Source organism: Idiotropiscis lumnitzeri, chromosome 3 (genome assembly GCF_059441095.1).
Source record: "Idiotropiscis lumnitzeri isolate Australia: NSW breed Sydney's pygmy pipehorse chromosome 3, RoL_Ilum_1.0, whole genome shotgun sequence".
NCBI lineage: Eukaryota > Metazoa > Chordata > Actinopteri > Syngnathiformes > Syngnathidae > Idiotropiscis > Idiotropiscis lumnitzeri.
The window spans coordinates 31,439,263-31,455,746 of NC_142393.1; the positions used below are offsets into that span (position 1 = coordinate 31,439,263).

A 16,484-nucleotide genomic window follows, 5' to 3' on the forward strand; every position below is an offset into this window, starting at 1 on the left:
TTGGCTAACTTGCATCTCATTAAATTAGTACATTGCAAAAAAATATGAATAGAAATACAGACTGACTGTGGATTCACAACATACATAGCAATATAGTTTATTGTATTTCTTATTCATAACGCTGTATTGCAGCTGACAGCTAATTAAAACAGAAAATTCACCATCTCAAGAAAGAAGAAGAAATGATCAAAATAATTTCTGCTAATAGATATTGGATGGGAATTGGCCTTCTGAGAAGTGTTGTAATGTAACACCCTCCTTTGTGTTTAAAGCCGCTGCTCATCAGTCGCATTATTCCCACCAACGCTAACACAATGCACATTCATTCAGGAGCTGCTATTGGCCACAGCTCACACCCAGTCACCCAACATACTGGGACTGCCTTCCGAAGCCTGCCTTGAAGTTCAATATGGCACTCGTACCCTTTCATCTGCAATGTTCCGATGATCCCTTGAATCTTATATGTTCCTTTGTCCTTTCTATATTTCAAAGACATCACATACAAACAGGACAACGCAAATAAAAAACAACTGTGGGAAGTGCATGACTTCACCATCGCTACAGTATTTTCCTCTTTGCTAATTGAATCCATATAATGTGCCACTTTCAATTGTTGAACTGAGCTACAAAAATACTCCATTATGATATTTGAATTTATTGAGATTTATTGTTTACATACCCCACATTTATGATGTGATATATTTCCAGCCTATTACTGTTGTGAAAGCATATCAGGACATTGAACGGGTTAATGAATTGCAAAGATCCAGCTAATATTTAATTTTTTTCCAGCCCTGCACGAAATGACCCTATCAGGAGAACAGCACAGCATGTTGTTTTGTTCATAAAAATCGGTTTCCTCCCACTCTGGTTGAAGTTCTTTAAAGCCACTGTGAAATGAAGAAATGAGAGAGTCGTTTCTTTCCAGTCCATCCCCCGCCGCCCAGACACTGGTTGCTTTATTTTTTTGTGCCCATTTTTCAGACAAGGAAGGAGAAAATGGATTGATGGAAATCAGTGAATCAGAGATCAATACCAACTGCAATTCCAAGATCCAAAATAAAAATATATATAATTTTAGGCTTTTTCATCTTGTTAATTGGCAATGGAAGTAAACATTTGATGTGTCACATCCCCAGCGTCATGGGGCAGGGGTGGTTAGCACATCCGCCTCAACGTTCTGGTTGGGGGTTTGAATCCCAGCTTCATTCTTTGAGAGGACTGAATATGAGTGAGACCTGAATAAGATAAATGATGGAAGGATGGATGTTTAACAACTCAGAGCTGCACTTTTATTTATTTATATACAAAGTACAGGGGAAATGGACATAAAAGGGGAAGTCAACCAAAATAAATTCTTTGAAATATTACGTTCTATGTGTCTTCACTAGTTTCATCACAGCATTCTTATTCATAATATTTGTGGTATATGAGTTAAGCAGCAAAAACCACCCATTTTTAGCCATCACAGGGAGTGGCCAATTTGTCACATCTGCCAACTGAATACAACATCAGTTACTCGGGCCTCAAGTAACAATCAATCCCGGTTCACCTGTTTTCTGATGATGAGCCATAATTGATCATTAGCTAAACCCTGGGCAACTTTGGGGGAGAGGTGGGGTAATCCCTGGAATGGTTGTCAGGCAAGACAAAGAATAGACAAACAGCCATTCGCAGTCTCAACTATGTCCAATGAAAAGTCGTAAATGAACCTAAAATGCAGGTTGGTATGTGCAGGCAGAGTACTTGCAGAAAATCCAATGAACACATACATTTTGACTTATTTTTATTGTAATAAACAGTGAGATTGCAGAAATAACTAATAAGAAAAAAAGAAAGAGAAAACACAATTATGTCCTCTGTGTGATGTGTCTCACCTCTTGTTTGTTGAAACCACTGGCAGATTTTTCTGTGCCATACTGCCATGATGGCACATACAAACATATACATACATACATATATATATATACACACATATATATATATACACATATATATATATACACATATATATACACATATATATATAAACACATATATATATAAACACATATATATATATATACACACAAATATATATATATATATACACACACACATATATATGTATATATATATATACACACATATATATATATATACACACATATATATATATATATATATATATATACACACACATATATATATATATATATACATATATATGTATATATATACGTATATACATACGTACATATACATACAAACACACAAACAGAACACATGAGGCGTTGGGCCACAAAATATTTTCTCATCAGTAAGGCTGTTTGATAGTTTCCTGGTGCTGACGTCCACTGAGTTGTCATCAGCTGGCTCCCACTAAAGTCAGATGGTTGAGTGCAGCGCAAGAGCGCTCCACCAAGGCATGACATTATCGTGAAATGACGTGCTGGTGGTCTGGTATGATGTCATACAAAATGTCCAAGAGTTTGATGTCAGATATTGGACATCCGTCGCCCCCTTGTGGCTCCTAGGGATGCTCGCAGCCTTGGTTCTCTGGCCCTGAGTACAAAATTTGTTGGAATGTGTTGAGTTCTTGGTAGGAGTAAATGCGTTGTCTAGTTCTGGGCACAGCCCATAGGTCCTAAATAACATTTCTTCATACACATTATTCATTATATTACTATTGTTCATTATTATTACCATACCAACTTTTTAAAAACTTCTTATAATAAAGAGCACCTTAGGTGTAAACCGAGTTCCAAAAATCGTGTGACTTTAATGAGCGCTCCTCATATTTATTTTGTATTTAATTATTTAATCTTCAATTAATCTAATTCATATATTTAATTAAATTATTGTTGTATTGCACTGGAGAGGGGAGCGCTCTAATCTTGTTGCACATTGAGTACAATGACAATAAAGGGCTTTCAGATTTCTGATTCTGATTCTACTCAGTGTGTGTTCGCACCATCTGTTGGTAAAGTTTGAAACCACAGAGCGCAAGCCTGACTGAGAGCAATAAAAAGTGTTTGAGCACCCTCTGTTGGTGACGGTTTCAGACCACAATAAGTTGACAACAGACCATTACGTGAGAGTGATAGAACGATAGAGAGATGGATAAAGCGATAGATACATAGATAGAGCAATTGATAGATAGATGGCAAAAGACAGGCTGCAAACGCCACAGCACAACATTGAACTTCAGTGTGATTGCAAAAGCCACAACGGAAGTGACTGAATCTCCAGCGAGACGGAAAAGCAAAGCCGAAAATGTAAGAAAAATTAAGTCGCTGGTTTATTGTTATTGCAATATCAGAAAATTATTTGATGTGTTTTGCAAATAATTTATCTTGCGATAGTCCCGCGGTTTGTTCTCGTGTACGACGGTTTCAACTTGTATGAGAGGATAGCTGTCATGTTGCTAATGTTGAGTTAATGTTAAGGTAAAACAAGGGTGAGGCAGTAAATTGCGGAAATTGAAGTTGGAAAATTAGGATGAAGTAAAATTTATTTATTTACATCGAGCTTTTCAAAGTATTGTAGCAAAGTATTGTAGCGTCTTCATCAGACACGATGTCAGACATTCATTTAGTTATCTCCTTTTTTTTATTCTGACAACATTAATAGTACAGTATTTTTAATATTCTGTGGACAATAATATCATGTGGACGCAAGGTTTAACATTACAATTGTTAAGATTTACATTACAATAATTAAGGTTTAACGTGACTATTCCACCTGAAGTCTTTTCCATCCTGCTGGAGTTTCGGGCTCATCTACTGTGGCTTTTGCAATAGCACTGTAGTTCAATGTTGTTGTGTTGTGGCATTTGCAGTTGTGCCGAGGTTCAGTGTTGTTGTGTTACGGAGTTTGCAATTGTTGTGACCTTTCGCGGCCACCTTACATGATGACCAATTATATTAATCTGAAGCAAGTCAAAACACATATAGTAGGAGCAGGACTAGATCCGTTTTTTTATTTCTTCCGACTCCCCTTTGAACATGTAAACACTGCTTATGATGACCATTTCTGTCTCTTTTCAATATTTTTAATTTCTACTAAATTATTTTCAGTGATCTGTTTATATGTTCAACGAACAAACAAACAGCCATACCTGTAATGTTCATTGAAGTCAAGTCTGAAGCTGAGGAAGCGAAGACTCTCATCTGAGCTGGTGGTCAGCAGGACCAGGAACTGCTGGACAATACTCTGAGAAGAGCAGAACACACAAAGAACATGACAAAGGGAACAGACAAAACAGGTGGCGGTAATAAGTGGGAAAGCCTGCAACCTGGTAAAAGTGTGTGAGGATGCGGAGTTGGGAGCACATCTTTGGTATAGTTTCCTGAAACTCCCGAATCCTCCTCTTCTCCTCTGCTTCTTGTTCAGCCGTCACCCCCCACTGACCCTGAAATTTTTTTTAATTTTTTTTAGAATTAGTTCAGTGCACGGTGGAGATTTTTGGTGGTTTCTCTCTCTTGGTTGTCGCACCTCCTCCTCGTTCTGCTGCTTCTTCTCCTCAAACTGCAACTGGAGGGCCAGTTCCTCAAGTGCAGAACGATATAGGGAGTCCTGAGCATTCTGGAACTCGATAATTTGGTCAAAGATGGCCCTCAGTTGGTTCAAAAGAGACTTCAAAAGGTGGGTGGAAATCAAGAGTGGATTACAGAAAGTCATTTTACCAACGCCACACATTCCACAGGCAGTACTATTATGTTACCCTGCTGTTATTGTCCAGCAAGCATCTAGTGATGATGGTGTCGAGGAACACTTCATGTGCCGCAATGATGTGATCTAGGTCCTGTGCTTGCTGTACTTTATTCCATAGCTCATCCCAGGAACACTCCAGCACCTATAAAGACATGAAAGACGATTGAAATGGAAATCCTCTGCCCTATTAATGATGGTCACACCTCAGCACAGTCCACAGGGGTCCATCCTTGATGGAGTCATCTTGACATAAAATGCCCTTTTAACAACGTGACTGCAATAGCCTTGCTAATGGCCTGACCTCAAAGGTGATGTAGTACTGCATCTGATGGATGAAGTGGACCATCTCGGACGCCAGGATGTGACACTGATGCAGCACGCCGGACAGCTCTGTAAGGGAAGTGAGCGCCAAAGATTAACCTCGCAAAGGATCTTAGTAGTCAACATTTTTTGTGCGTTTACTAACCAGGCATAGATTTGAGCAGCTTGGCATTACACATCTGTCCTTTCCAGATGTCAGTTAGTATGTATTCCATTCTCTTGGCCCTCCACAGAAAGTTAAAAACACGCAGGTAGTGGCCCATACATTCCCTCGTAAACACCTGTTAGACATACCTTTAGGAACACAAATGCCAGACACACAAACAACTGTATGTAGGCGTTTTACCGTAGCAATTGGTCCATCAACATGGTAGTCCAGGCTGAATACATCCCAGCCAGTATCGCCAGGCGACACCTCGAGCAGTCGCACATCCAACCGCTTGAGGATCTCCACGTTGTCATACTGTGCGTTGGTTGCTCTGACGGCTGTCTCTAAGATACCAGTCAGGTTGTGTTGGTACAAAGTGGTGGCAGGTCTTGCCAGCTCTGGTCTGCAAAAAAAAAAAAGTTGAAATGCAAGAACAAGAAAAAAATTACCCTTGTCCAAATTAATCCCGCGTAACCTTTGCTGTTCAGAAGCAGAAAAAAGAGCAAGACTGCTTACTTGAGCAGATCCATGAGGTGTCTGATGAAGTCGCCTTGGCCCAACAGCAGATATCTCCTCATGGCCTGCAGGTGCTCCAGCAGCAGATAGTTACGGTTGAGAACATCCAGCAGGTATTTACTGGTGTCAAAGTAGGCAGAGTCAATCTTCGCCTGAAATGCCCCTTCAAGGTCTGACAGCAGTTCCGCTGCTACAAAAGAGAAGGTTGGGTTGTTGTTTTGAGTCCCCAATACACAAAACACAAACTTTTTTTCGAATTTATAATATTCTCTCACGGATCTCCATTCAGAACTGCTCCAATTCGAAGATAATATTGCTCAGCGTGGATGGATACTGTCAAAGAGGTATTAATCTCACCACTGGGTGCTATTATGACACACTGGAATGTGGAGTCATACTTACGGGCCTGCTTGCGCAGGAATGCACAACCTCGAACTCCTACCAACACAGCCCAGTGTCGAACCTATTCTAAAAAGTGCTGAACCAATTGATACGTTGCAATTGCACCAACTGGGATATTTAGCGTTTGAAACAATTGTGAAACCATGGTCATGTAATTCCAATGAATAAAACTCTGAAATGATTAAAAAGCCCTTAAAAGTCCTTTTTTCCAAGGGTACACAATAGCAAATGTGGCTAGCACCAGATTTGGTTCATATGCTTTTGCTCTTTGTCAAGCTAATTTAATTTTATGTTAACATGTCAACTGACATCATTTTAGCAAATCCCATTTGAAATACTGAGAGTGCCTGACAACAGAGCGCAATTTGGCTCAATCGCTGCGCTTTCTGTACTCAGGTATCAATCTAACTATTTGTCAGTATATGCCACATTATCGTTCAAACTATGCATCTCAGTACAGCACGTGTCTGACACTGAGCGTAGGCATTTAGCTTCATTTATTGTATGAATAATCAATGTAACAAGACACATCTGGGCAACAAACACCCTGCTCAGTCACATTTTCAGATAAATAGAATTCAAACACTTGTCAGAATGGTGCAGTCCACAGCAAAATACAGCCAAATAATGAATATAATGATACTTATTGCAAAAAAAAAAAAATATATACTGAACATGATTATCTTTATAAATGTGGTGCCACATGGGCCACAGATGAACCTGCCAGCTGCAAATAAAGGTGTGCTGTGTTTTTCCCCTTCTTTTGTAAGCAGTTTTATGTTCGCAAAGGTCTGCACTACTGATGAGGTTCAAGTTATGCCCTTCAACAGAGAGGCTAAAAGCTGCAAATCCTAGCTAAGCGGGCCTTATTGATAGAGAAGGCAAGGACAGTGAGCGGGAAGAGAATTGATCACTTACACCCACCGGAATGTACTAACAAAGAAATATCAATAGGCACGAAAAAGGTCCTACCATCTTTGGGTGCATCTGTAGATTTGGACGCTGGTGTGATTTTGCCCGGTGGCGTTCTGTCATGGCAAACTTGGTGCAGGAAGTTGATGGATTTTCCAATTAGCAGAACCTGCAGGCGGGTGTCAACGAGAACGCGGCTGATGACAACACAACTGCCTGAGGATGAAAGTTGCACTTAGCGCAGGAAATAAATGCGCGTTTACCTTACGAGCTTGGTCCATGGTGATGAACGAGGGGATCATTGACTTCCTGAGAGAGTACTTGTCGTGCCACAAGCGATCAGTTTTCACATTTGGATCTGATGCCACAAAGAACTACAAACACGTATAAACGAATGGTTAATCAATGCACGACTGACTCTGCTTTTGCAGATGTGTGTGCATGCACCTCATGGTAAGTGTCTTCAAGCTCTCCATCATAGATCCACCGATACAAGAAGTTAAGGATGGGGTGTGACACCAGGCTGAGGATGTGTTGCACTAGCGCCCTCATCTGTGGGTCTCCCGTTTTCCCATAAGCGTGAACAGCTGAGGCCAGCTCCCCACCTTTCCGGCCTGACACCAACACAATGCCAATTGACATCCCAAAGACCCAAAGAGGATTGAGGCACAGCACAATCCACACAAACAAAGCTACCTTGACAGAAGTCGACGAGGGCGGCAAGCGTTTTGAGCCGGACTTTGGGGTCATACATCCAAACCAGGAGCCTTCTGAGGGTCAGATTGCTCTCAGTACATATGTTGACTCCCTGGTCATCTTCTACCTGCATCTACAATGTACATGCATGTAGCAAACAGAATAGTGTTAGCTACAAGTGTTAGCAAAATATGTGTAAGAATCAGCTTTTATACCTGAGAGTGAAGGACAGACAGGAGTCTGTAGTATTCCTTCAACTCCTGGTGGAGTGATGCACAGAAGCTCTGAGCCGGAGGAGGAAACATGTTAGTTAGACAAAATGCATTGGTGTGGTGTGGATTGAATTAAGGTCAACTACAAGTCAACTACTAGAATCAGAAAGACACACCTGTCCAACTAGTCCAAAGGCCCGGTCGAGGCTCCTGGCATCTGTGTACTTGCGAACTTTATTGTGGAGCCAGCCAAGCTCAGCCAGTCTACTGCTGGTGTCCCTCAGGGATTTGCTCACCGTCATCTGGTGAGGCGCAAGGGAATGACATGAGAGACAGAAAACAACGATAGAAAATGGGCAGCTCACATGGTTTGCTTTTACATGAATAGCATGAGCACAGAGGAGAGATTGACTGGCGAAGGTCAATGTGGCTTTTTGCCAAAGAGCTCCCTATTGATCTGTGGCAGTTTTACGATCAACCCAGATTGTCTGGATATCAAATCTTCTGCTGGACAGTGTAGCTATTTGGCTGCCAGGATGGCCGAGTGGTCTAAGGCGCCGCGTTCAGGACCCAGTCTCCCCAGGAGGCCTGGGTTCGAATCTCGAATTTCCCCATTGTGGGACTAATAAAGGGCAAATTATTATTATTATTATTATTATTATTATTATTAAGGGTTGTAGGCTGTCAACATTGATTCCAAAATCTGCTCAGAAGAATTTCAATACTCAGAAACTTTAGTGGGGACAGCCTCAGTTATGCACTAAACTGGGATTCATGGTATTGTGTTCATCTTCTTGAGGTACCTTGCTGTCTATTCTGTAACAATTATCTTGGTTGCTCATCTTGATGAACTTGCCATCGATGCCCTGGAACACGTATAGGATGTCGCGCACCAGTGCCGCCTGGCTCACCTCACCTACAGCACGATGACCAAATAAAAGCAATAAGCACAGAGGATTTACATTTATATGTGTTGCAGGTCACTGTATCAGCTTGAGATGAGTCAGACTTCACCCAAGGCAAAGGGGTCCTTTTTCATGAAACCGGCTGCACAAAATAGTCCCGCAGTATTCATTGAAATGACTAAAATTGTCCCACAAGTGAACCCACCGCCTGCATCGCCATCCTGCCTAAGACGGACTGCTCTGGTGCTGGGCTGCGAAGTTCCAAGGGTTGGGCGAATGGTTGCGGGGCCCGGAGCTGAGGAGGGTGACGAGCTTGCAGGAAGAGCCCAGGCCAGTCGAGACACCACAGGGGCAGCAACTCCCGCCGCAGACTGAGAAGGTTGACTGAAAAACCCACATATCACAAATGCCATTAGTTTAGTTCTCTGAAAGTTTGAATTGCAGACTTAGCAAGCACAAGCAACACGTAAAGGTCACCGTTAACCGCTGCATTATTAATTCATCTTTGTCTGATCTTTACATTTGTTTATTTAGGATGTTTAGGATCATCATCCTAAACATTACAGAGGGCAAACGGTGCAAAAATAGAAGAATTTGAGAAGAGGGGAAAAAAAACCTTTTTCACAGCACTTTACACATTTGACCAGTGTAAAAACAATCCGAGCTGAGTATGTGATGACAACGGGTATTAATGTATGTGTGCATCCAAAAATAAATAAATCGGTCTTATATTTTATTGCTCACCCTGCCAAAAGTGTCTGCGGTGTTGGCGTGGGTCCGTTGAGTGTGTACACTCCTAGACTTGAGATCCCACTGGTGGCCATGCTGGCTGCCAAGCCGCTGCTCCTCTCTCCATAGGTCAGGGTCAGACTCTGGGGCCGGGCGCAGTAGAATGGAGTGGAGTGGGCATCTCTCGGGAGCGCCTGGGCAAACAGAGCCCCATAGTTTCCAACCTGGAAGGCAAGACAGTATTGTTATCAGTGGACTGGAACAGAGAAACATCAAGTACAGAAGAGCCAGAAGAAAACTAGTCCCACCCTACTGGAGGGCTTGCGGGGATCTTCAGAGAGGCTGAGTAGTAAGTAGAGAACAGACCAGCGATGCTTCAGAACACCCTGTCAAACATAAAAGACAAACATAAAAAGCCATGAACCAAGGTTAATGAAAGGTGACATAAACAGCATCATACCAGACTTCAGTCAGCTGAACCAGACAGAAGTGGACAATTGCAACAAATGACAATTGGCGACTGACCCTTGCATAACTACCAACTCTCTACAACAACAAAACAAAAGTCACATCTTGTGTTCTTCTTGTGAAAATGTTTCGAAGCACCACCTAAATGTCGGTCAAAACGATGAGTTTTGTTGCAATGGCCACTTCACCTTGAGTACAGTGCAACAACAATTTTGAAAACTGAAGGAAGGTGAATTTTATTGGGGTTAGTTTTTATTTTCTGTGTGTGGGTAAAAATGCCTTTGAGGAACATTTTGTGTTATATTGCCTCGTGAATATCTGGTTTCAAATTAAAGTAAAACAGTATAATTACATCATTTCTACACATATCTCCTCCACCCTTTTGTTTCATACTTGGCGAAGCCCCTCTTCGATTATCAGACACGTTTCTGTCATGTTTTGGTGCGGCACTTCCTGTTTTTTCAGGTGGCTTGGGGTTCTCTAGATGGCGGCGCCTTCTGTAACACACCTGTGCTCAATTTGTGCCAGGTGCAGTTTTAAGCTCAGCAGTGGCAGAGAGGACTTGTGGATTAGTTTTATGCTTGCTGCTTAGGTTCATGAGATGTGAGTTTGATCTTATTATCATCAAGATCGGGGGTCCTAAAGAGCCCCAATCCAGTCTGTTTTCGATGTCTCCCTCCTCCAACACACCTGATTCAAATGATCAGCACATCAGCAATCTTTGCAAAAGCCTGACAATGATACTGATCTTTTTTATCTCAAGAACCAGACTTGGGCACCCCTGGCCTAGACAGTTAATTAGTATTATTTTCTGGTGGAGTGAACCCACCTACTGTGGGTAGTTTTGTTCCGTTCAAACAGGATTTTGGTTGTTTAAAACACGGATGAAACATTATTTGTAAAATCAGCAGTGTGGTAATTAGAATTGGTCATGTAGTTTTTTAATCCATGCAATGGTTGTAACCAAAAATTATTAAAATTGATTAATCAATGAATCATATAGTTTTTTATTTATTTAGTCATAAAGAGGCCATTATTTCAAATTGACAATACAGTATAAATGGACAAACATAAATTGATTAGGATTCAATTACTGGTTTGGTCTAAAACATGTCAGAAAATGGGCAAAACTATTGATCATTGTTTTCCAAATTAAAAGCAGATATTTGCACATATCCAATTTTCATTCAACACAAAGATAATCAGTCTGCTTTCATGGAGGACTATGGAAATATGAAAATATTTATATACATTTATTTTCTGTAATTCATCTGTGATGGAGGATTTTAGAGGCATCGGAAGAGCTACTGCCACGTTTTTCCACAAAGATGGTGGCCACGTCACACCTTGTTACAGTAGCCAGTTACTTAAATGCCCAATTGCAACACTGGAGAATTCAGTAAAATATGGTGTAAATCTTGTGCCGCACACAAAATGGAGAAAAGGTGAAAGCGTTCTCGTTTTAGAAGCAATTTTTCAATTAATCGCCGACTCTCCCCAGCCCAATTCACTGACTGCAGTGTCAACATCCATCAAAAGAGGGTGCTAATAAACTGTGAAAACGGTCCTGATTGGGGTACAATGGATTTATGAGGCCTCTAAATCTCTGTGAATGAAGAAGATGAAGAAGCTCAGAAATGTCTCAGAGAAGAAATTTGTTTTTGTTTTGTTCCCCAGCCCTAGTTTTAAACAATACAATATCCAATAAAAGTTTATTATTTTAGCATTGAGTATAACAAAATGGCATAATTCAGTAACAATGACAGTAAAACCATTAATTTAAAATACAAATTAATGATACTAACACATATACAGCAGACACCAGAAAAACAGCAGAACAGTGAACTGTCTCAAGTTGTGCCGAAAGCCAAAGAATAAAAATGTGTCGTCAAACCAGTTTTAAAATTGGAGAGAGAGGGGGCTTGCCTAACATGGATTGTCATTCCAGAGGGAAGGAGCGGCAAAAGAAAACGCTCGATCCCTTCTGAGGCCCTTATTAGTCCTCGGAACCTCCCTCCAGTAGCGTCTGGTCTGCAGTCCTGAGGCACCGGGCAGGTGCGTTAAGGTGGAGGACCCAGGAGAGGTGGGCGGTGCAAGGCCATTTAATGGATCATCACACCTCGCTGTCCACCAGCCGCTCGAATAAGGGCTCGGGCTGGTCCTGCCACTTGCTGGGTGCCCGATGCCGCAACTCCATCGCACTAACTCTAAACTGCACTGGGAGCCAGTGCATAGAGGGTCTAGGTTAGAAGGCAAGCAGCAACATTTTGCACCAACCAGACACATTTGAGGGAGGACTGACTGACTCCAAGATTAAAGAAGCTGGATCTAACAAAGCACTGACTTTGATAACAGTGGAAGGAAATTCCATGTTTTCGTACAATGGAACCTAGGGGCAGCAAATACAGCGAAATAAGCAAGGACCCCAAAATAGAACCCTGTGGAAAACCATATGACAAGAGGGGCAGAGCATGACTCAGCACAACCTATCCATCCATACATCATCTGTACCGCTACTCCTCACTAGGGTTGCGGGGGGTGCTGGAGCCTATCCCAGCTATCTTTGGCCAGTAGGCAGGGGATATATATATAATATAATATAATATATATATATATATATATATATATATATATATATATATATAAAATAAATATAATATATATATATAATATATATATAATATATATATATATATATATATATATATATATATCATATATATATATAATATATATATATATACACACACACACACACACACACCCACACACACGTCACATGGTAGGATGTGGTTTGTTTCATAAAAGCACGCTACACTATGCTCTACATTGTTGAGACTTTTTTTTGGGGGGGGCGAGGCGTCACGTGCCAGCAGTTTGCACAGCCTTCCCATGTGTCGTCTTTTTTAAGTACCAATACTTTAAAACTGGCATTTTAAAAGCAATGAAAAAAAAAAAAAACTTTTTATACAGCCCTCCGCACAACTTGTCTTGTGAAGTAATTTCACGTCTGCGTACCACACAATCTGCACGCGGCTCGAAGTGATGACGTAGCGGATCTAATGCGTTCCCCATTTCCTAGGGGGATTGTTACTGTTTGGCTTCTTCCTCCCCAAACAAGATAAAAGGGGAGGGGGAAGACAAAGATAAAGTCTTTAAGGGGAAGTAATTGGATTGGGCCTAACTGAACACTTCACCAAAGACGTGATACAAAAAGCAAAGCGAGACAAGCACAAAAGCATGTTTTGAGTGGACAACAACTGTGTTGAACCTTGTTCACCAAGCTAGCGAAGAAGACGTGCCGAACCACCGAAAAAGTGTGGTTTAACCTTCACTTCTTTGAAACATATGACCAATAGTGTTCATTTTATCAGCCATTTTTAAATTTAATCTCAATTTAAGATGAGTTTCAATTGCGCGCGTTAGTTTTTAACACATTCAGACTACCTCATCCTGTGTGCACCGGACAAATGACCACATATGAGAGCCCCCACCAGATCATCGCGTTCTGCTGCCAAGAGGACGACACAACCACACAGTTTGTTGGGGAGGTGGACTAAAAGAAACGTGCACGCAACAAGGAAACAGTTTGTGACTCTCGCCTAATCGTCACTACTAACATTGACTAGTCGACTAGCAAAATAATTGCTTGTGGCAGCCCTACTCTGCAGTATATGTGAATCTGCCAGTCGACTGTACCAACCTGTGTCTGTAGTTTTCTATGCAACTCTGAGAAGAGAGCAGCGTCTGCCTCTCGCCGTTGCTTCAGCACTATAGAGAGTAGGAAAACAAGTTAATATCAAGGGGTAAACATGCAGCCTGGTTGGGAAAATGGCTGTTGTTCTTCATTGACATATCAGCTCAAACTCTGCATGTTGTTATAAAGTGCCAGTGACGACATGCACCTCTAAGGCTGCCAGACAATCTGTGCTCAATAAACATGTCATACTGTAAATGGAGCGCTATTTTTACAAGAGCTTTGATTGATTGTTTTTCAACTAATGGTACAACCCAGGCAACTTTGATGGGACGGCTGGGAATTTACTCTCATAGTGTTTCAGCATTTTCTGTAGAGTGCAACATAAAAAGCTTTAGTACACTAAGAAGTATGTCTCAAAAAGCACTTGACAACAGTAGAGACTGGACATTGAAGCTAAAATAAGAAACATTGCTGTGTTGTTATTGGCAGACGGTTTTAGGGAAATTTCGACTTACATTCTTTCTTGATCTTCTCCGTCACCAGGAATTCATCCCGTTCAATAGTGGGAGCGTAATTACTGCCAATGACTCGCACTGCATACTGGAACTGTTGAGCAACTTCAGCTGACCAGATAAATAAACATTGAGGAATTACACACACAAAACACCTTACAGTAAAGTCACAATGTTTGCCTCTGAACATCTTACGTATCTTTAGTATTGCTATTTAGGTTTATATTTCATTGTTGTTTTTAGTTGTTGATCTGCACAAATAATGCAAATTTTCCATTTGCCTGCACACAAACCGTGACCTGAGGCCGGCTAAATTTAATACAATACTATACAATATAATTTTAGTAATATAGCGCATTTCACAACACCTGGAGCTGGAACAAAGTGCTTTCCATGAGCAGTCATATAAATTAGCAGGTAATTAGAAAACAAATTAAAACACGTAAGCACATTTACATTAGATACCAGAAGAACAGTAGAACCGTGACAGTCTCATTTTGAGTCGAACGCTAAAGAATAAAAATGTGTCTCCAAACGGGTTTTAAAGAATGGACAAAGAGGGGGCTTGCCTAACATTTATTGGAAGCTTATTCCATTGGGAAGGACCGGCAAGAGAAAAGGCACGATCCGCCCTGAGGCTCCGCCTAGTCCTCAGCACCCCCAGCAGCATTTGGTCCGCAGACCTGAGGCAGCGGACAGGTGCGTAGGAGTGGAGGGGATCGGAGAGGTACGCTAGGGCGAGGCCATTTAAAGCTTTGAAGACGAACAAGGGTTTCCCAATTAAGAAAATAAATAAAGAGAACCGGCAGAGCACAGCACAGCCTATTAAAAAAAATGTGTGTTTTGGGTGAAATAAAAAACACAAATGAAGAATTGCTCGTACTTATTAGGTAAACTGGGGACACCCAACGAAAGCAGTGGGGAAATGAATAGAATTTTGTCAGAACCTGTGCCATCACACAAGAAAGCGACAAATGAATGTGCCGAATGTTGACGAAGATTACGACCAAATATTTACATCGCGTGATGATACATCTTATGCACACATAAATTCATAATTTAAACGGGGTTCTGATTAAGAGTAATGCTAATGTACCTTCGCTTTTCCCCGTAATTCTGCAGCAGAGGCTCTGGAGGAGCACGTTGGGTGATTTCTGGTCGAGGGTCGCCATTCTATCCAAAGCTGACGCTTTGTGTGGTGTAAATTGTGAATATATGTCACTGTGTATAACGCAGCAACGCTTTCAATCACCCATCACTAGCAACGCCATTTTGCGACGGTAAGTCAAGTTCGCGTGAACAAGTAACAAAAAACATCGACCAAAGCTGGAGCATGAGAAAGTAAAAGAATACAACTATGTCGTTTCTAAAAAGAACATTATTTAGCAATGATATAACGTAACATATAACACACTTCCAATAGCAGCTAAAAATCCGAACATTCAGAATTTTCAAAAGCAAGTCCAGTCAAAACAGTCACATTTACCGAGTTTGGGTAACGGTTTATTATGAAATGGTTAGCCGGATATTGATGTACTCGCTGAAGTGACTTTAACGTTTCTGTTCAACACAACCCGCCGAAAAGCGTATCCAGGAAACGCAAGATGGACAAACGTGGGATAACATTTCCGTCTTGAAACATTAACGTAATTATACTGCGAACAATTGTTCCTAGCCATATCGCCACTTTGTATTCGAAATTATTATTGGATTAGTTATTCAAATAATGTATGTTATTAAGTTGTAGTTCAATATAGTGTGAGAGAGAGAGAGAGAGAGGGAGAGAGAGAGAGAGAGAGAGAGGGAGAGAGAGAGAGAGAGAAAGAGAGAGGGAGAGAGAGAGAGACAGAGAGAGAGAAAGAGAGAGAAAGAAAGAGAGAGAGAGAGAGACTCAGTGACGGAGCTAGACTTTTTTCCTTCGGGTGGCCAAGACTATCTCAAATGGTCTGCAAAACAAAAACTTGGTTACCAATTATCAACAATCAACATATATTTTTATAATGAATAAAATTCACACACGCACACACACACATAGACACAGTTACTGTATTCACAGTTACGCTCTTATACATAAATAAATAAATCATTAAAAAAAGAACTGAGGGCAGGGGATGAGTTGTTCAGTCAGATATCTGTTCTATACTCGTACATGGGTTCCTTCATTCGAATTTTGGACTAAATCTTTGACCCAGCCCATGTTTTAATGAAACATCGTCATCGGTACCTTTTCAAAGACACCACTCTGAATATCGATAAATGTAATATTAC

At 41.1% G+C, this 16,484-nt stretch overlaps 1 protein-coding gene across 1 annotated transcript; it reads right to left on the reverse strand.

The window, feature by feature from the left end:
• Window positions 1-1,263: 1,263 nt before the first annotated feature.
• tubgcp3 (tubulin gamma complex component 3) lies at window positions 1,264-15,739 on the reverse strand. The gene is made up of 22 exons (XM_088291874.1): window positions 15,313-15,739; window positions 14,220-14,327; window positions 13,708-13,775; window positions 9,845-9,922; window positions 9,552-9,760; window positions 9,013-9,191; window positions 8,706-8,818; window positions 8,079-8,204; window positions 7,906-7,974; window positions 7,691-7,823; window positions 7,442-7,608; window positions 7,258-7,368; window positions 7,055-7,163; window positions 5,681-5,870; window positions 5,363-5,567; window positions 5,162-5,297; window positions 4,997-5,085; window positions 4,706-4,837; window positions 4,477-4,617; window positions 4,277-4,393; window positions 4,100-4,194; window positions 1,264-2,544 (listed from the first exon to the last, which is right to left on the reverse strand). The coding sequence occupies exons 1-22, from the start codon at window positions 15,386-15,388 to the stop codon at window positions 2,478-2,480; spliced, it is 2,718 nt and encodes a 905-aa protein (XP_088148000.1). The 5' UTR covers window positions 15,389-15,739; the 3' UTR covers window positions 1,264-2,477.
• Window positions 15,740-16,484: the final 745 nt, after the last annotated feature.

Coding starts and splice junctions, on each gene's coding strand:
- tubgcp3 (XM_088291874.1), bottom strand. CDS start 15,388: ATGGCGACCCTCGACCAGAAATCACCCAACGTGCTCCTCCAGAGCCTC. Junction 7,164..7,257: donor CCATGGACCAAGCTCGTAAG/GTAAACGCGCAT, acceptor ACCCGCCTGCAG/GTTCTGCTAATTGGAAAATC. Junction 5,086..5,161: donor GCTGCTCAAATCTATGCCTG/GTTAGTAAACGC, acceptor CTTCCCTTACAG/AGCTGTCCGGCGTGCTGCAT.